This window comes from Chanodichthys erythropterus, chromosome 24 (genome assembly GCF_024489055.1).
Source record: "Chanodichthys erythropterus isolate Z2021 chromosome 24, ASM2448905v1, whole genome shotgun sequence".
NCBI classification, from domain to species: domain Eukaryota; kingdom Metazoa; phylum Chordata; class Actinopteri; order Cypriniformes; family Xenocyprididae; genus Chanodichthys; species Chanodichthys erythropterus.
In genome coordinates this window covers 28,840,745-28,861,369 of record NC_090244.1, presented here as the reverse complement: position 1 = coordinate 28,861,369, position 20,625 = coordinate 28,840,745, and the positions used below count along the sequence as shown (strand labels likewise).

Sequence of the window (20,625 nt, the reverse complement as noted above, 5' to 3'; positions counted from 1 at the left end):
AGTCAAGTTTTAAATAAGAAAAATATCAAAACTCTTTGGTCATTTTTAAGCGCGATGCTAACGGTCTAATCAGATTCAATGAACTATGCTAAGCTATGCTAAAAGTGGTACCGCCAGAACCAGAGATCGGCTGAATGGATTTGAAAACGGTAAAACTCAACTGTTTAACTCCAGGGGAGTTGGAAAATGAGCCTATTTTCAAAAAAAGTGGAGTGTTCCTTTAAAGTATAATATAAAACCATTACTTTATATTGTAATAATATTTTTCTGTATGTTTCATATATCATGATGAGCTTGAGACATCACAGAAGGTTTTTTTCACAGCCTACCTGACTGAAATGCCTCATTAATATGCAAGTTATTTCAGCTCATTACTATCCAATTCTTTTGTCTTCTCAGGTGAGAATGGCCCATTTTCAGTGGTGATTCACGCCTCCTCGCATACTGTGTTTCTTGGCAAAAAGTGTCTTACAAAAACTAAATCAATATATTGTTTTATATGAAGGAGTAAGCAGCATAATTTTTACATAATTTTGAAGCAAAAACTCTAGTTTACAACCTCCAATACCCAGAAGTCTTGTAAACACAGATTTACTATACTTTTTTTGGCCTTATTTCAGTGACTTAAGTTTTTTGTTTTTTCAATAACCACACATAAATGTTATTCCTTCAAAAACACAAACATGTACATACATGTTTCTCACATATTATTGTAGCCTAGTTTGTGCTGAATACAGTGTAATGACACTTTTTTCCATTAATAAACTGAAAAAAGCACAAATGTCAGGGCATGTCAAAACTTCTCCAGGCCCCAAATCAGCCTCAGACTCCAGAGGGTTAAACTCCCAAAGTAATGGGATAACCTTTCACAAGTGAGAATGTGTTGGTTTACTCAATATTACGTTTTTACTAGTACTTTTAATGTTTTTACTTGTACTATGGTAACTTTTTTAATGTCGTGTTAGCTGACGTCTTCGTCTTGTTTAGTTTAGCGAAATCATCTGATTGCAGACGCTGTCAACTTGCTCTAAGGCCCAAATGGCACACTCCGGACTTCCGCAGAGTCCACACTTTGGTGACGTCATGTAGTGCAGACCTATAGGGCCCTTGGCGCGAGTCCACAAGGGCACATTGAGAGGTATTTTTGGGACAGTCCCTTAAATAAATATTTATATTACAAATATCGGTAACACTTTACAATACGGTTCATTTGTTAAACATTAGTTAATGGATTAACTAACATGAACTAACAATGAGCAATACATTTGTTACTGTATTTACTAATCTTCGTTAGTGTTAGTTAATGAGAATACAATTGTTCATTCTTTGTTCATGTTAGTTCACAGTGCATTAACTAATGTTAACAAGCTTTTAATAATGTATTAGTAAATGTTGAAATTAACATTAACAAAGATTAATAAATGCTGTATAAGTGCAGTTCATTATTAGTTCATGTTAACTAATGTAGTTAACTAATGAACCGTATTGTAAAGTTACCCAAATATCTTATACAAATATTTTTTTAGCATCGAGAACAGGTTTCTTTTCTTCTGTAAAATATTATCTCCATGTCAACTACACGGCCTGCTTTTGCTTATGCCACCTGGGCATTAGACAATATATACATGTTTATTTAAATAATGTATATAATAATACATAATGTTCCATTTGAACTAAGATTACAATTTTAAAACATAATAAACATGTGCATGAGTTTCACAAGAATTTACAGGTTTAAATATAAATTTACATATGACTCAGTAAAGCCCTGACATGCGGTTCTGTTTATTTAATGAATCATAATGTGATCGTATTATTCAACGCGCTATTATTATTAGCTTATGTTTGAGATATCAACCACTGTCGATGACCATAATGTTTGTATAAACTGTAGGTAACAACTGGTAAAATGTACAACTAGGTCATAAAAATCGTAATGATACCTACACTTAAATATTTTCTTCTCAGTCATGTCATCAATTGCTCTTGAGCGAAATCTCCTCCCATCCGTTGTCTGATTGGCATTTCGCAAGTGCGCGGAGCCTGCATCTATGCGGGCTTCACGGAAGACCGCTTCAAAGGGTACAAAGGGGGCGCCGCTGAGCACACTTCAGAGTGTTAAAATGCTGAATGGGATGGCCTACAGACTCGTAGACTCGGCAAGCACGCGCAATTCAAGTCCACGAGACCGAAGGTCCACATGAAGTGCGCCATTTGGGACAAGGCCTAGAATGTTCATGGACCGCTCCAATATGGCGGACGGCTTACACATAGCGGCTCATTGAAATGCCCGCCAATGAGGCATCTATGTGTCTATCTATGCCTACTTGTAACGGACAGGGGAAAAAGTAATCAGCATTTACATGTTTTCAAACAGCCATTCATATTTTTGTATAAACAACTATTTAAATACTTAAAATACTTTTTACCAGCCCGGAAAAGTATTTATTCTCTATTATTCTGTTTTATAATTACTAATATTATTATTAGCACTATACTATATATTATATTTTGTAATTTTCATAACCCATTGGAAGATGTTTGTGATCTTTTAAAGCATTAATTCACTAAATTTTGATACTTTTAACTGAAAGCAATTGTTAAACTATTAAAATGATGTGGCAGAGTAACGTTATCTTATGGAAAGATAAACTGTTGTTTCCTCAAACTAATAAAGTGAAGAATCTTATTATACATCAAACAAATAAATGATAGATTAGAACTATCATCAGCTATCTCACATATAATATAAATTAGAAAATCATACCTTGATAATATACAACAATTCTAAGGTCTCTGAAAAAAGGGTTTTATCTGTGGCCGATTTCAAAACACTGCAGTAGGAGTAAAATCTTTGCGTGGCAGGGGGAGCTGCCACTAAGACCTGCCACGGTTATGCGCGCCTGCCACTGGACCTGCCACTGTTATATGATGCATATATGATAAATGCCGATTGATGCAGGCGTGCAAACAGTGCACAATCCTGTCCCTCTTTATCATTTTAACTTTTATTTTATTTGCTCTTTTTGCCCGAGTGCGTCGCATTTCTCTTACTAAGCGTCGCGCCTGCCTCAAGATCTCTCACTGTTTACAGCTACCAGACACTGTGATTGACACATGAAATCAAACGGATAGATAAATAAGAGATGGATTGCAATATTTATCATCTAAACTCATATTTTATTCGCTTTTTGTCCATAATGGAGCGCGTCTCGTGGCTTCTATTAGCGTCGCGCCTGCCTCAAGATCTCTCATTGTTTAGCTACCAGACACTCCGATTAATGCATGAAAGCAAACGGATACATAAGTGCAGGATTGCACTATTTGTCATCTTAACTCATATTTTATTTGCTCTTTTTGTCCATAATAGAGCGCGTCTCGTGGCTCCTACTAGCGTCGCGCCTGCCACAGCTTAGCGTCGCGCCTGCCTCAAGATCTCTCACTGTTTACAGCTACCAGACACTCCGATTAATGCATGAAAGCAAACGGATACATAAATAAGCGCAGGATTGCAATATTTATCATCTAAACTCATATTTTATTTGCTCTTTTTGTCCATAATGGAGCGCGTCTCGTGACTATTACTAGCGTCGCGCCTGCCACAGTTTAGCGTCGCGCCTGCCTCAAGATCTCTCACTGTTTACAGCTACCAGACACTGCGATTGACACATGAAAGCAAACGGATACATAAATAAGAGCAGGATTGCACTATTTGTCATCTTAACTCATATTTTATTTGCTCTTTTTGTCCATAATAGAGCGCGTCTCGTGGCTCGCGTGGAGCGTGTATATCTGTGGCTTGCCATATCTGTGGCAGGTCCCGAGGCAGGCGCGCATAACGGTGGCAGGTCCCGAGGCAGGCGCATATAACGTGGCAGGTCCCGAGGCAGGCGCGCATAACCGTGGCAGGTCCAGTGGCAGCTCCCCCTGCCACGCAAAGATTTTACTCCCTCTCAAACACTGCTTCAGGAAGCATTGGAGCATAATGAATCAGTGTATCGAATCATGATTTGGATCGCGTGTCAAACTGCCAACGGCTGAAGTCACGTGACTTTGGCGCTCCGAACAGCAGATTCGACACTCTGATTCAAAACGCTCAGAAGCTTCCTGAAGCAGTGTTTTGAAATCGGGCATCACTAAATAAGTCGATATTTTGGGGGGTTTTTTTGGCGCACCAAAAAATATTTTTGTGGCTTTATAATATTAATATTGAACTGTACTCACATGAACTGATTTAAATATGTTTTTAGTACATTAATGGATCTTGAGAGAGGAAATGTCATTGCTGGCTATGCAAGCTTCACGAAGCCATCGGATTTCATCAAAAATATCTTAATTTGTGTTCAGAAGATGAACGAAGGTCTTACGGGTGTGGAATGGCATGAGGGTAAGTAATAGATGACAGAATTTTCATTTTTGTGTGAACTAACCCTTTAAGATATTTTGATAAAATCTGAGGATATCTGAAACACACAGAGGCAGCAACGTCATTGCATATTTTGAGGTCCAGAGAGGTAGTAAAAACATCGTTAAATAGTCAACGGGACAACAGTGGTTCAACCTTAATATTAATGAAGTGTTGAGATTACTTTTTGCACGCAAAAACAAAACAAAGAACACATTTATTTAACAAATTTGTCTCTCCCCTGTCAGACTCGTACGGTATTTTCATTGCAGCGCTTCCGTGTTTATGTCTGAACGCCGACTCAATATTTAATTACCTGTTAATGGCCTGTTTAGCTGAGCCAAAGTAGCCCTATAAAATGATAAATGATATAATGATAATATTTTATAGACCCTTAATATTTAATGATATTAGTTAATTACATTTTATTACATAATTGCATTTGATGGATTATACTTTCAATAAAACATTTGCAATGGGTTTGTAAAAGCTGTTTTTATGCATGTTTCTCCATTTACACTGTTCTGACCAGCAGGGGTCAGCATCGTGTGATAATCCGAACGCTTCGAAACAGTGATTCATTGCTCAATTGATTCGAATCTTTGAAAAGCTTCGATTCTCGCATCACTATACTTTTCCACTAGAGCACGCTGTTGTCTAGGTTCATGCCAGGTAATTCATAACATTTTTCCCAGTTATTTTATTTTATTGTTATTTTTGACTGCAAAATTCAGTAATGTTATATTTTCGCACCTGTTCCCAAATGTAAATAATTTAAAGAAGATTTTGCCCAGCCAACAAAGACGCTTCCTTGTGTCACGATGGCAAACTGAAAGACGCTTTGTGATTGGCTAAGGCTTCATCGAGTACAGCTCTGATTGGTGTGTATCGTGTCGGTGTAATCATCAGTTACTGACGATAGCTGTCTGAAATGTTCCTGCGTTCGTTGCCATACTCCAGTAAATGTTCTGTTTACGACTTTACCATCTTGTACACAATCATATGAGGTAAGATTAACCTCCTTCCTCCTTCAGAACGGCTTCATAGTTATGTCTTCTGTGTTTTTGCTCTATTGTTTTAAAGCTGTTAGCAATAGCAAGTCTCAGAGACTGACAGAAAACGAGCACTAATATTAGCACTCATATTGTCATCATTTATACACCGCACCAACGAAACATGCATTTTTACACACACCATTGCAGCGAATCAAATACGACCCCTGACCAGCCGACTGACCCCTGCGGTTTGTGTTTTTGGGGTTCGCATATGGCTAGTTAGCTTCGGTTGCTATTAGTCATGAAATACAGATCATGTTTGTTTTCTTGTTTTAGTACGCATAGTGTTGAATGTCAACTTATGTGTGATCTGAATCAGATGCGGATTCCAGACTGAACCCATGATTAACCATGTATACGAGCACTAAACGTTGTTGTTTTGATTCTGCTGTTATTTTTCTTACTTTTATCAAATGTTATCAGCCTTTTATTCTAGTGCTTTCATCTATTTTAACGAATATAAGTGTTAAATACAGTAAATACAGTGCTCATGATTGTGAAACATGAACATAACTGATGTCATTCTCATTGATTTGTAGTGAGGCACGTGATCATGTTTTGAATTGAAACTTCATAATTGTCTGCTGTTTTCTTTTTATTATTTACTGAATTACTGCTGAGAAATTACTTTTTTAGAAAGAAAGAAAGAAACCTGTAAAAACATTCAGCAGGGAGTTTGGTTAAGTTGTGGCAAATGGACATTGGCATGCACTTTTCCAACATCAACATTTTGTAATCTTTATTGACAACATTTTTAAGAATTCACTGTAGATTGAACATTTAAATAGATTTTGTGAATCCTCCACACATTTAAATAATTGTTAACAAAATAGTATTAATTTTGTTTACACTGTTGGGCTATACAACCATTTAAAAAATAAAAGTATGCAGTTTGCTGCATACTGCACATTTTGTGTAAGAAATGTCCATGGGACTAGTTGCTTGATATTTGAGCTAGGTAGATTCAAGTTTCATCTGCTTTTAACATTATTGCCATTATTTGACCTAGTGGGAGATTGAACAGGAGAGGTCCGAGGATAGATCCCTGGAGCACTCCACAAGTCACTGAGCTCCACTCATAATCGGGTCACTTACGAATACGGTTTTTAAAAGTGGGGAAAAAATAATAATAATCTTGAAGTTTTATTAAGTGTTAACAATGAGATTGTGGTTTTTATAATCAGTTAACACTGCTTTTGTCATTTTTTTTTTTTTACAAGATGGACAAAATTTGTCACCAAAAAGTAACCAAAATTTTGGTTTTACCGAATGACGATATTTTCAAACAATGCTAACATGCTGATATCTAGCTAGCTAGCAAAAGAACAATCAAACATTTTATGTTTAGTACAAGTTTTTTTAAATATTACAACATTTTCCATGTTTTATAGCGGTTGCACCGAATGACCTGATGTTTCGGGACATGCATATGAGCGAAAGTGAAAACATGAATTTATCAGATAGTTAAGAGAGAGTTAGTTACTTTGCTTCATGACCATGTGGTCCTTTTCAGGTGTCAAAATGATGTCACATCCTGTCACATGATATTGACCACATGACTTGATCCAAAATGGTCCCTTTATATTGGTTACTCTGAATGACATGAATCAAATTAATGTTTTCCGGACATTCTTTCTCAAAACACATAATGTTAATAGCATTTTGCACTATGTTGATATATGATATAAAATCATGCCAGAATAAAAATATTTACATTTATTACATTTTAAGTTCACAAATTAAATGGCTGAATTGGCCTTTGGACGGTTAAACCGAATGACCTTTTGACACTTCAGAATCTTTAAAATATCTTTATATGCAAAATATATTTAAAACCTTTTGGATTCAATAAAGGAGATCTAGTTGTTCTACCTTACATACTTTGGATGACATATCTTTGTTTTGTTTTTTTATTATTATTAAGGCCTTTGGACAAAAAAAAAAACAAAAAACGTCACGTCATTGACCCAATTAAATCACTATAATGCCATTAAATTCAAATGGTATCAGGTCACGTTCAGTTCCTGAATTTCAGCATGGGACTCTGAGTATTGCACATTATTTTAAGCATTCTTTCAGGTTTGGTGCTTATAATGCAGGAAGTTCCCCCAAAATGCGTTCATTATAGCGATGTGGGTTGAATTAGTAAATTAATATACACAGATGAACAGATCAAAACAATAATTTCTGTTAGACTGTAATTTCACAAAGAGTGAGAGTGAATCAGCACCACTGTAATCGAGCTCAAGCTGCAGTACAACACTTTCACATGTGTTTAGAATCATTGATGCGGTTAACAGGAACCAGAGCAGCAGTCAGATGTGTCTAATGCTAGAGGGGCACTTTCTATGAGGGATGATTTTTTTTTTTTTTAAGATTAAAAGTTAGAAAGATTTTGAACAAACTTACTTGTTAACAACATTTAAAGTCTATCAAATAAAACAGCCTTGAAAAATGTGCAGTCGCCTATAAGAGCTGAAAAAAATTCTGTATCAGTGCTTTAAAATTGCACAGGCAGCAGCATACACCACACACTGACAGAAGAAGATGGTATAGCTTTTATTTGATAGGTAATTACCCAGTTGCACGACATACATTGTTTGTAAGTATAGAAAATGTTAATACTAGGGATGCTCCGATCATGATTTTTGCAGTTGATACCAACTACCAGTTTCGATCCAGGGCTCGACATTAATGCTTATCTGCTTTTTGACCGGACCAGTAGCCTGATTAAAACCTCAGCCACAAAAAATTACTATGGAAGCATTGAAACGCAAGAATGATTCTGGTTTCATTAAATTCACTGCCTGAATTGCATTTTAAATTCACTGCCTGTCTCTTTGTGAGAGACTTCAGGAGAAATCAAAACAAATGAGCGTTTATTTTTTTATTTATTTTTTATTTATAACATATGATATAGTTAAGTAACTTACCTCAACCAAGGGAACTGTTTTGCTGAATAGTATCACGATTGCAATGTAAAATTGATTTTATAGTTCAATAAACAAGTAGTTAATATTAAGTTAACTAATATTTACTTCTTTACTCAGACAAGTGAATAACTGATTTACTTGTCCTATGGACAAGCACATGAAAAGGCTTAATGTTGAGCCATGTGATCATTCATGTTTTGTCTCTTAGAAATGCACATTTTGCTCTAGGAGTGGCTTGAAAATAGTAAAACAGTAACCTCTGTAAAAAATAGTAACAACCTCATTTTTATATGGTAAAATATAAATATATTAAAAAAATTAAGTCTGACTGATTGAGATTCACAACACAAACACTGTAATTAATTATATTCCATTACTCCTTCAATACATTTAATACATGTCTACATTAAAGCTGCAGTCCGTAACTTTTTTTCGGTTAAAAATGATCCAAAATCAATTTTTGAGCAAATGCATAACCAGTCAATGTTCAAAACTATCTTGTTACCTTAGCCCGATTCAGAATGGTAAGCTTGTAATAATCTTTCCTAATTCAAATACCAAAAAGATGGTATTTTGTGCAATCTGCTCTAAATAAAGCTGTGTTTACTAATGTTTCACGAAGATACAAAGCAGAATGTGGCACAAAAGCATCATATGTATACTGCTTACATGAGCACCAGTTTTACGCCAAAAAAATTGCAACCCGTTCGTGAGATTGGCCAAATATTGTGACTACCGATTGAGTCATAGAATGTGATTATTGACCGATACCAATCTGGGGCTGACAGACTGGAGAATCTCTAAATAAGAATGCTAATAATAATACATTTAAGACATGTTCAGTAGTTTTGGACAATATCTGTGTTTGTTGCACACAAATTACATTCCCATTTTTGTTTTGCCTGTTTAAAGTAAATAAATCATTCTGCTTGATTCATTTGAGGCCTGGTGTTGGGTCACAAAGTTTATTGTGAAATAATTTTATATGGACAGGCATGCCCCGTTTTCAGTGATTGGATATCTGGGAGGCATGGCTCAATTTAATGTCAACCGGAAAACACGCTCCATGAAATCCCTGTAAGGATCACAGGAGTTGTGGTTCCCCTTCAGCCCAGTTTGTTATGGCCTGAAGGAGCAGATCACATGGCAGATTTCACATTCTTGAGGGTTTCAGCAGACAGTCATCCAGACAATCTTCCTATGATGCCCAGAATGAGGGGTGGTGGCCTGACTCTTGAATATTATCAGGCTTTTTGGACTTGACCTCTCAGAACAGCCATGTGATTCTTTAATCTTCGCCTGGACACCCTGAGCCTCCTCATCTTCATGGCTTTCCTCTTCCTTATCCGTCATTTGAAGGGTTTGAAGATTAAATTATTAATGGTGTCGCAAACTCTCTTTAACCATCATAAATATGTGAGTAAATCTTTAGCAGAATCGTTCAAACTTTAGCTGTTTTTACATGTTTCTGGATGGAACTTGAAGCTTAGAGTTCTAGACTGTTCTAGGTTTTCGTTGTAAAACAAAAACTTCATGGCTTTGAAGTTCTTCCAACTAATTGTAAAGCGAATATCATCTTTCATGGTTGAATAATAGGGTGGAACACAATGCATTGGTCTTTTTTTTTTTTTTTAATAATACTGTACAATTTACAGTTTCTTGAACTTCTATTAATTTTGGGTTACAATATGTTTTGGACATGTTCTTAAGATGTTTTGTTACATTCAACCAATGAGGTCTACAGTCTTACAGGTCAGAATTCACACACACATTTTAAGGAAGTGAGCAGAATAGACTGTGTTATTTCCCACTCTGAACATGCTGGGGATTTCCTGCAGTGAGATACTCAACCAAGACTGGCTCAAAAATACAACTGTGGGTGGAAATGTCTAGATGAAATCAAGATATCTTTTCCTCAGATAAATGAATTTCTTCTTCATCAGTCAGTCAGAGGAAAGTTTCTTGTTAATTGCTTTGCCTCCTCACAGTCTGCCTCTGTTTACTTGGATACGGTCATGTTTACTGTACATTGGAGTGTCTTGAATTTAATTTAATTTTCAGGATTCCTTAATGAGTTCAGCTGAATTATTCAACTGATTGGACAAAGAGTGAAAGAAAAGCTTTTTTTGTCCGTCTGTGTGAGTGGTGAGGGAATGTGAATGGGGTTTACCTGTGTATAATGGTGCTTGTATCTGAAAAAAAATACTCACCAACACAATGGTGTGGGCATTGATATACAGTTGTTAAGACATTCAGAGAGTTTTTGAGGCATTGCTATGCAGTTACCAAGGTGGTTGCAAGGTGGCTGCATAGTAGCTCATGTCAAAAGTAATGACCTCAAGTCTCTGATATACCTCAGGCCCCTCTTCAGTGTAAATCTGATCACTTAGTGCAGCTTGATGAGGAACTTTTCTATCGGAAGTATCATTCATGTCACTCTGTGGGATGGGTTATACATCAAGGTTTAAAGGCCTCTTCACATCAACACAAATGTTTGTGATTTTTCTGTTAAGACCAATGCATTAAAAAAAAAAAAAAAAAAAAAAAAAACAGCAGAAGGACTTGGTGTGGTGATTATATTAAAGCAGAAATACAGCGGTTACCCTGGTTAATATATGCAGCACTGCACAGTTTTCTGTTTCTAAGCTAACTCTGACAGAAGGATGTAAATCAAACAGTATTTACATGTTTTCAAACACCTGTTCAGATATTTGTATTCACTATGGCAGTGGTTCCCAACCTGTGGTCCGCGGCCCATTAGGGGGCCGCAGTGATCCTCCAGGTGGGCCGTGAGATAAATTAAAATTAATTTAAATATATTACTATAATTCCTTAATTTAGTTATTAATACTTTACATTTAATACATTAAATTAATTTAAAAATATATATATTTAAAACCACGCACCCTCTCGTACATATTCTGTGATTGTTTCAGTTCAGCCCAGGTCATTTCTCATCGTGCTGCTGTGAAATAAAGTCTGAAAACGTTGGAAAAAGAAAACCTGTGACGCTAAAAAGGTTTTGATGGATGACGATAGTAATGAAGGTAAAGATGATTACAGTGGCATACATTAGGAATGCACGAGTCCGCAATTATTGATGCGCAAACAAACCGTGCATGTGCGCTCTCGACTCACTGATCACTATAACATCATATTTCTGCATGAACACTTCAATATATCCGCGTAGTTGTCAAAATTAATGTACTGTAAGTGTTATATAACGGATGCTCGCCGAACAAGCATGTTTTAGAGAAGTTTGAGAGGATCGGTGGTGTTATATGTGTTATATGTCAATAATTTTAAATGGATCTGCATAGTTTTTAAATTCAGTCCTTTGGTATCTCCCTGTGGTCTTATTTGGTATGGCAGGTTGACTTGTGCTTATTTAAGTTACTGTATTACTGAGCAAAGTAAGTACTTTTAAGTAAAGAATGTTTGCAAAAAGAACTAAAGGTTTAATTCTATCTTGATTTTCTTTAAAGAACTAATAACACTAAAAATACAAATGTTTTTTGTGAATTTAAAAAAAAATAAAAAATGGGCGGTGGGCCATGCCTTGTTGATTCAGAGAGGAGGTTTGGAACCACTGCACTATGGTGTTTATTAAATAACACCAAATGCAAGAGATAAGTGACAAGAGAAACGCTTCTGGATTCTTCCTCTGCTATTCACTCTTGCTTAGCAAAGCAGTCTGTTTGTGAGCACCACCAAGTCACCGTTTTATGTAACGGCAGCAGCTCTGGGCATGTGACTAAATGCGAGAATCATTTTGGTTGACCAGTTTTCTTCTCAGTGAGATGGAAATGAGATAAGATCATTTCTCTGTTAAAACAAATAAAATAAAGTCTGTTGCATTGACAGCATGCAAATGTTTATGCTGGTGTGAACAGACACATTGACTAACACTCATTCAAAGTAAAACATTTATTGCACCGAATTTTCACACCAAAGAAGTACAATAACTATAATGATAAAGATATCACAGTAATAATTTGATTTTCCAGCTGATGAACGATAAAAAACATTGACAGCCAATCAGAATCCATCCTGCTTTAAAGCACTCAATCATTTTAAAGCTGGAGATGACAAAAACTGCAGCTCGCTTATAATGAACAGGACATTATCATGCGTTGATGTGGACGCTAATATTGTAATAGTGATCTTTATAGGTATAATTCTTGGTGAGAACAGGCCTTCAATGCTTAGGAATTGGGATTTGTTCAAAGCACTAATCTTAAGTATGAGTAGTCAAGCTTGTATTGGCAAAATGGCACTATAAATTAGGTTTATAATGAAATAAATACAGCTTTGCAAAGTTCAAAATATAATCCGGAGAGAAAATGTAAGCTGAGCAAAAGTACTTATTAATGCTAATCCTGCTTAGTTCAACCCCCACGTCCTTTGACATTTCTAAAATTCCTTTTCTCCGTATTTTCCCACTTTTCATGTCGTTCTTTCTCTTTATCTGTTTCTTTTTGCCCCCTCCTGCCTCTCTCCTAGGAAGTGGAGTTTGGGACACATATGGCTGTGTATGATGAGAATATCCTAAAGAACCCTTTTTACCTGGCCCTGGAAAAACACCGACCGGACCTGTGCAGCAGGGTGGCAGAACTTCATGGCATTGTGAGTCACCCACTTCCACATTTCTCAGGATTGTATGCGTTTTATCGGTAATGCTGTTTAAGTTCTTACTTTAAACAGCCTTGAAACAGAGCAAAAGTGAATGTTGTTTGTGTGTCGATGACTGAAACGATGAACGGATTTATTTGTGAAACAGAATTAGTCATGTATTCGTTCATGTGACTGTGGTCAGTTCACATGCGGCCAGAAAGAGGTTCTGTGTGTATGAACTGATTCTTTTATGTTTGGAGATGTTAGAAGTTCTGCTAATCAGATGAAATGACAGTGCTCTATGCTGTCTTGAGGTCATTCATCAGTGCTTAAATGAATACTCCTAAAAATGATTAAGTGAGCTGTGTTTTAAATGCTGATAAAATGCTGATAAATGTGAACATGTGATGCACATTCTTTTGTATCATGTTGTTCTGTTGCGCTGGGTATCAGCTCATCTGTGATTTTATTTTGGCTGCAGCCTTATGTGTGTGACCAGATCGCAGCTGTGCTGATTTTTAGACCAACAACACAATTACTAGTTAAGGCCCGAGCACCGATGGTGTGAGGACTCTATTGTAATTGCTGTCAATTATTATTCTTCTCCAAAATGAATCGCATTTTTGAGGGCCTAAACATGCTTGAAAAGTCGTGAAACTTTGCACACGCGTCAGAAGTGGTGAAAATTTGCGTCTGTGGTGAAAATTTGCGTCTGATACGGGTGTGGCAAAATGGCTCGATAGCACCACCTACAAAATTTCAATTAAGCGCTCTTCACGCTACGTTTCACGTACAGGTATGAAATTCGGTAGACAGATGTAACAGCCCAATACCTACAAAAAAAGTCCTGGGGTGCAAAATCTTAAAACCCAACAGGAAGTGAGATATTTTGAATTTTCTTTGCAAAATTTGTGCAGTTTTTGCCATTTACAGACAATGTACTTTAACAAACTCCTCCAAGAGCTTTAATCAGATCAACATCATATTTGGTCAGTCTAATCTAAAGGCCTTTGTGATGTCAAATTGCGAAGATCTTGAGTTTTCAGTGAAGGGCGTGTCTGTGGCGGCCTGACAAAATTCGATATTTTGCCATGAAACAGGAAGTTGTTGTACCTCGGGTATATGATGTCCGATCTGCCCCAAACTTCACATGTTTTATTAAAGTCCTGGCTTGAAGACATCTACATGGCAATATTCAGTTACAGTCATAGCGCCACCTGTGGACAACAGGAAATTACATGTTTTACACTGTGATTACCTCAGAGAAACACATTTAGACATGCCATGAAGTACCAAACATGTTAGAAACACGTTAAATCATGAAACACTTGGCTGAGTGCTAAAGTATGTGATAAACGCCACAAAACAGGAAGTTGTTGTAACTCAGGCATACAATGTCCGATCTGCTCCCAACTTCACGTTTGATAATAGTCCTGACCTGAAGTGCCAAAGTGCCACCTGTTGGCAGCAGGAAGTGTGGTACGTCAAAATGATTTTGCCATATTTCTCCTGTTTGTACTCTTATTACATGCATGATGCCCACTATTCACTGTTTTCCTAAGGTCACCGGGTGGCGGTGGCCCGGGGTGCGAGGGCCCTTTCATTGCTGCTTGCAGCTTAAATGTAATATTGCTTTTTTTTTACCACTATTCAATAATTAGGAAGTTAATATTTAGTTACTTAAAGTTAAAGTTTGCCTACTTTCTCTATTTTTGCTCCGCCAATGGAAAATGTTATGCACAACTTTTATGAATTTTGAAACCTAATATTTTATGGGTAGAATTAAATATTTCCAAACAAAGCCAAAACTGGATCAACTGTTGTGTGGAGTGACAAACCAAGTGATGGTGAAACGTTCCAGTCAGGCCTCCAGACTAACATTTGAGAGCAGTAGCAGGACCTCAATTCAGTCAGGACCTCTTAAGTCAAAAAATTACCAGAGACAAACTTTTTAGTAAATTGTTTTTATTGGCATATTTTGCTAAAGTTACATTTGCCGCTATGGCTCTGTTCTAAATTCCTCGTCCTTTTCATGAGCTCCATGAAAGCTAAGCCCGGAAACAGCAGCAGCATCTGGGGACAACCTCCCACTTTTTTAACTGGGGGAGCAGCACAAAATCCCCCTATTGAGACGGAGCTTGCATCAATAACAACAGAATTACACTTATTAAAATAAACACAAGTTTAAGTAGGAGCTGGGGAGGAGGTGGGTTGCAAGCAGTGTGCAGTGGAAGCAGCCAAGCAAGCAGAGAGATGGAAGCTGCGTTTAAGTAATGTGCCTTATTTGAGAGTTGCCAATGGAGTCCATAGAAATCGGATCAGCTGATATGAGTGAGGTTTGAATTTGTAAATCAGCTGATAGCGGAGCTTGACTATGAGGCCTGCCTGAACTAATGCAGAATTCTTTATTAATTAAAAGAAAACCTAATGTTTTGCATTAAGTACTGTTATTCATAATATTACATGTATGTTTATTGACAATTTGACAGTAAAGCACTGAGATTGAACTGAGATAAAAGGAACTTTTATTATCAAAAGTAGAATGCAAAATCCTAATTTTTATAGGGATAATGTAAATATTCTACTCTTATTAAATGTACCATTGTTTTTCTAGCATCATTCTGAACTGACCAACGGCTTCAGTGATGAGTCTTTGTGACTTCATGAGACTTTGTGACTTCCTACTTTTTCCATATATTAGGGAGTGCAAAAGTCAATAAGCGTTCCTCTTCCGCCATCTACTGGTTATAGTGGTAATTGCATTTCTTTTTGTTTTTCTTAAATAAAAGTGTTTATTTGCCACAAAGTGTTAGTTTTCCTACATCTTTAAACATTTAATTTTACAAATCATCACATTAAAAATAACAATAAAATTTGATGTTATTTACTTTAGTTTCGATTGCCGCTTGATGTTTCGCATATGGCAGCTCTTATCATTTGGGCAAAGTGGTGGCGGCACAAAGTGCGACCTCACAAATATATAGGCATGAAAAAAGGTCGCAAAATGTGACCATTTGGTCACAGTCTGGAGCCCTGCCAGTGCTGTTGGACTGAATAGCACTCTTGGAACATTGCTCGACCAATCAGAGCCGAGGATAAGAACTAACTGTATAATACTGTCGCATTGAAGTTTCCAGTTAGGCTAATGAACTATATTACTCAGCGGGAGAATTGTTGATTTGATTATAGACCTTAGTCAGGCTGTATTTTTTGCGAATGAAAATGAGGCTGAAGGGTAGGCATAGTCTTTACAATGACGTGCACTGTATAAAGATCCTTTTCAAAACAAAGTAGCAAAAACATTGCTTTATTATTTTAACATTATTTACTCACCCTCCTGTTTTTCTTAATCCATATGACTTTCTTTCTTTTATGAACTCAAAAGAAGCATATAGTGACAATATATCAAGCTCAAAGAGGACAAAACACATAAAAGTAGTCCATATGACTTGTGTGCTGTTTTCCAAGGCTCCTGAAGCCATAGTAAAGCTTGTTATAAGTTTGTTTGTGCTTGATCAATTCAATATATACATCCCTCCTTTATTTTAGATCCTGGTACCGTGTTGTGGAAGTTTACCAACGGGCTCTTTTACAGCAGCTCAGTTTGACGAATACGTACTTCAGCCTGCTGAACAGGGTTACAAGACGCTAGATGGAAAGGTGTGTAAAATCCCACATGTAATTTCGCAGAAGTCCCAAAAATATAATCTCTCATTCAGAGATGAATTTCAGGATGCTGACTGTAACTGATTGACTGCAGCTGTTCTGTGTGATGTGTTTTCTAGGAAGTGTCTATAGACAATAACCAGGTCCGTCTGGGGGAAGGGTTTCCCAATCCAACCTCTGTCCCCATCCTGTTTGAGGAGACTTTCTACAATGACAAAGAGCAGGCCTACAGCATATTATGCATCACAAGACCCTTCAATTCTGACCACAGCCCTGGTAATTTGATTGTAATAGGTTCGAGCTAAAGGTGTAGTTATATTAGCCAAGAAGATTTAGATTGATAATGCAGTGACTTTGCGTGAAAAGTTCCACAAACTTAAATCCGAATGGAATCTCTGTGGAATATTTCAATACATTTCTATTGAGATCACTACATTTTGCCTGCTGAATTTCACCAATGTGACCACACTTCTTCCTAACTAGATGCAATGCGTCAAGTATTTCTCTTTCCTCGCTAAATGTTGCTTGAGACTATGAAATTGCCAAACACAAGAAAAACTTTACAAAAATGAAATCCATGATGCAACTGATAAAATGTATCTACACGCAATGACTGATTTAGACAAAGAATGTAGATTAACATTTAGAGATCTAGTGATGTATTGCTTGACATCTTGTCTGAACATACCTGTTAGGACGAAGCTAAACCATTACAGATGCCAGTGTTGTATTCATGTAAATGGTTTGTTTGCTGGACTGATTCATTTCATTTGATCAGCTGTTCAAAATGTATGAAGTTGGTGATTTTCTTTTTCTTTCACAGAGGAGCTGAGTTCTGTTTCTGCTCTGTACTGTCTGAAGAATATTGAGGAAGTAAGGGAATTCTTGGGCCGCCATGCTGAAAAACTGGACAAGTTTGTGGCAACCTTCTGTCAGTCCTTCAAAGAACAAGAGAGGAAAGGCCTACGACATCACATAGTGAGTCTGTCGGGTAAAACAAGAGCTTATTGATGCAGTTCAGTCAGTCTTCTATTTTATTCCAATATTTTCCGTAAATATTTAATTTATACTTAGAGTTACTCTTCAACTAAATGTAATGGTACGCAAAAATATGTAGCAGTGCGTAAGTCATTACCTATGTACTGTATGTCAAAACTAGGCTAAGTTGTGACTTACGCACAGCTGGTGTAACCAACCCCTGGTCTAAAGTAACAATATCATGGATTTAACCACAATCCCTTTTAGATATTGTTTATTTATTTATTTATTTTTCACCCAATCCTTTAGGACTCTGTAAATACCCTTTACACAAAATGTCTTCAGTGGCTGTTGAGGGACTCTCGTCTGGTAAGCTGTTTAAGAACGGATCATTCTAATACAGACTTTCTTGTGATACTGATTGGGTAAAATGTCTTGATTTCAGAGGCTATTGGCGAGACAGGAGATACAGATGACTCTACTCAAACAAGCAGTGGAGGTCAGTTAAAAACCAACCATTTTGTTGTTCTCTGCCTTTTAAACTTGTAACCTTGAGTTAATTTGTCATTTCTTTCCTCTGTTTTCAGATGTACATCCATCATGGCATCCATGATCTACTCTTTAGTTATGTGGGGACTCTCGAAGCAAGTCGGGTACTGATTAACCATACCATCAATAACCTCACCTTCACCTCAATGTGTTTGTTTGTTATTTTGTTTATTGTTGCAGTCAGAATGGGATCAGTTCTTAAATAACAAATTACATGAATTAAATCCGGATGTTGGGACAAAACATATATTACCTTTTAATAATCAATTACTATCAGGAAAAAACTATCAGAAAATAATGGCTTTAAATAAAGAAAAAAAATAAATAAATAAGTTTTAAAAGCTGAAGCTGCATTTTATTTTCTGTTATTAAATTGATATTTGTCTTGACAGGATGCAGCTTTCAACAAAACAACACGATCCTTACAGGATCTGCAGCAAAAAGAACTTGGTGTGAAGTCAGAATTCAGGTAAATTATTATATCTCTGTATGTATGTCTTTTCATTTAGTGTTTGCTCAGCCAAATTACTTTAGTTTGATATTTTGAGTGTTCAGACAGCTGAAATATCCTGTAGAGTCAATTTAAGGACCTGAGGCATTTTTTTAGAGACTAGAATATCATAGAGACAAATTGTGAAAAAGGAGATTACTGTGAAAAATGAAAAATGTCACTTCTCTCTCTTGTAGTATAAATATTCCTCGGGCTAAGAGGGAACTGAGTCAGCTGAACATCTGTACATCTCCTCTGCAGAAACTGCTCTGCATAAGGAAAGTTATTTTAACCATCATGCAGTCAACCAGACGCCGAGATACAGGTGTTGTGACCACAACCGTTACTTTCTATCAAAACATTCTGTCTTTACTTCATGGTATTACCATGGTACTTTCAATTTTGCAACTGTTTAGGAATACCATGGAAATACCATGGTAAATTAATCTTGTAATTATTCAGCACCATGATGAACTTTGCCCATCATGGTGTTTGTGTGTGTGTGTGTGTGTGTGTGTGTGTGTGTGTGTGTGTGTGTGTGTGTGTGTGTGTGTGTGTGTGTGTGTGTGTGTGTGTGTGTGTGTGTGTGTGTGTGTGTGTGTGTGTGTGTGTGTGTGTGTGTGTGTGTGTGTGTGTGTGAAGGTTTGTCTAAATTTCCTCTTGCAAACAGAGCTCCTTCTGCATGGCTCTTGTAACCGGATTATCCAGCTTGCGCTCATTCTTAAACAGTTAGTCCTCTGTTTCAACCTAGTTTTCATGCAGCAGAGCCCTGGCAGAGCAGCAACACTTCCAGTATGTGTAAACTAGAGGAATGCTCTCCTAATGTCTGTTTGTCAAACAGCTTGTTTAGTAATTTTCCCAATTTTGCCATAACAGAGCACTGAAGGCAGACAGAAAAACAGGCACAGGCAGTTCTTTCCATTTTTATACATGTGTTCAGTGCTGCTTTTGTTCAGGAAAGATTTTATTTAGAACTTTTTGGTCAAGTATTATGCCTTGTTATTTTTATGTTATTGAGATTGATAACAATATATATTGTGATATAGTTATTTTTGTTATTTTATCTTAGTTGTTAATAGTAAGAACATAGATGCAAGTAACAAAAAAAACAGGACAAATACAATAAAACAGACACAAATGAATTAAACAATGCTTTAAGTTTCTCAGGTACAGGTCTATTTAACAGTAGCATTCAATTAGGAAATAATACAGAAGTTGAATAAAGTAATCAAAATATTAAAATGAAGTACTGCATAGTCTTCAGTGTATGAATTAAATACTATACTTTGATCCGTATAGCTACTGAAATTATTCAGTCAAGAGCAGTGAGTGATTTTGTATTTCTTTTGTTGTTTGATTGACATTATAGATACAGACAGCAGCAAGTATATTAGGCTGCTGTCACTTTAATACCTAGTGCACAGATTCTGTTGACACACATCTCCTTTTCTTCAAACCGTTTACATTCACTTAATTCATAACCGCCTGTGTTTACATGAATACACTAGCCTGACGTGGTCATACTCAATTCTAGTTCGAATATGAGTCTGATACTGCTCCATTGGGCTTTGATTATGGGGGCGTATTTCAACCGATCCAGGAAAGACCTCAATTGGATAGACCTACAACCAATCAGAGCTACAGAGTAAGTGACGTGACGCATCACTTAGTGTTGCGCGACGCATAGTTGTCAACAGAACTCAACTGCACACATGCTGGAACTAGTAGAAGATGAGCGTAAACAATCTTTGCCGGTGTTGTAAAAAGAATAAGTATACACGGAGTACTTGCCTATTAATTCGCTGTCGATATCTTATATAACGGACGCAATGGCGGAATCTACACATCTCAGTTCTTCAACAACAGCCATCATTGTTGTAAACTAATTCAACCCAAGCGCTCTTTGATGACGTGGCTGATTACGTTTCTGGTGAT

The 20,625-nt window shown here is 36.7% G+C and overlaps 1 protein-coding gene across 3 annotated transcripts in view; it reads left to right on the top strand.

The window, feature by feature from the left end:
* Positions 1-5,277: 5,277 nt before the first annotated feature.
* Positions 5,278-20,625, top strand: part of ankrd27 (ankyrin repeat domain 27 (VPS9 domain)) — a 40,580-nt gene continuing 25,232 nt past the window's right edge. For 2 of the 3 annotated variants that reach the window (XR_010893871.1, XM_067378941.1), the window contains exons 1-10: positions 5,278-5,412; positions 12,897-13,019; positions 16,557-16,667; positions 16,793-16,949; positions 17,497-17,651; positions 17,961-18,020; positions 18,097-18,150; positions 18,239-18,304; positions 18,593-18,669; positions 18,888-19,015. Coding sequence is in view for 2 of the 3 variants with exons in the window: in XM_067378941.1 (XP_067235042.1) it covers positions 12,918-13,019; positions 16,557-16,667; positions 16,793-16,949; positions 17,497-17,651; positions 17,961-18,020; positions 18,097-18,150; positions 18,239-18,304; positions 18,593-18,669; positions 18,888-19,015 (910 nt within the window). In the remaining variant the exon portion in view is untranslated. Of the gene's footprint in view, positions 5,413-12,896; positions 13,020-14,569; positions 14,631-16,556; positions 16,668-16,792; positions 16,950-17,496; positions 17,652-17,960; positions 18,021-18,096; positions 18,151-18,238; positions 18,305-18,592; positions 18,670-18,887; positions 19,016-20,625 lie in introns of those variants that run through there. The other variant, XM_067378942.1, reaches the window with a different exon arrangement.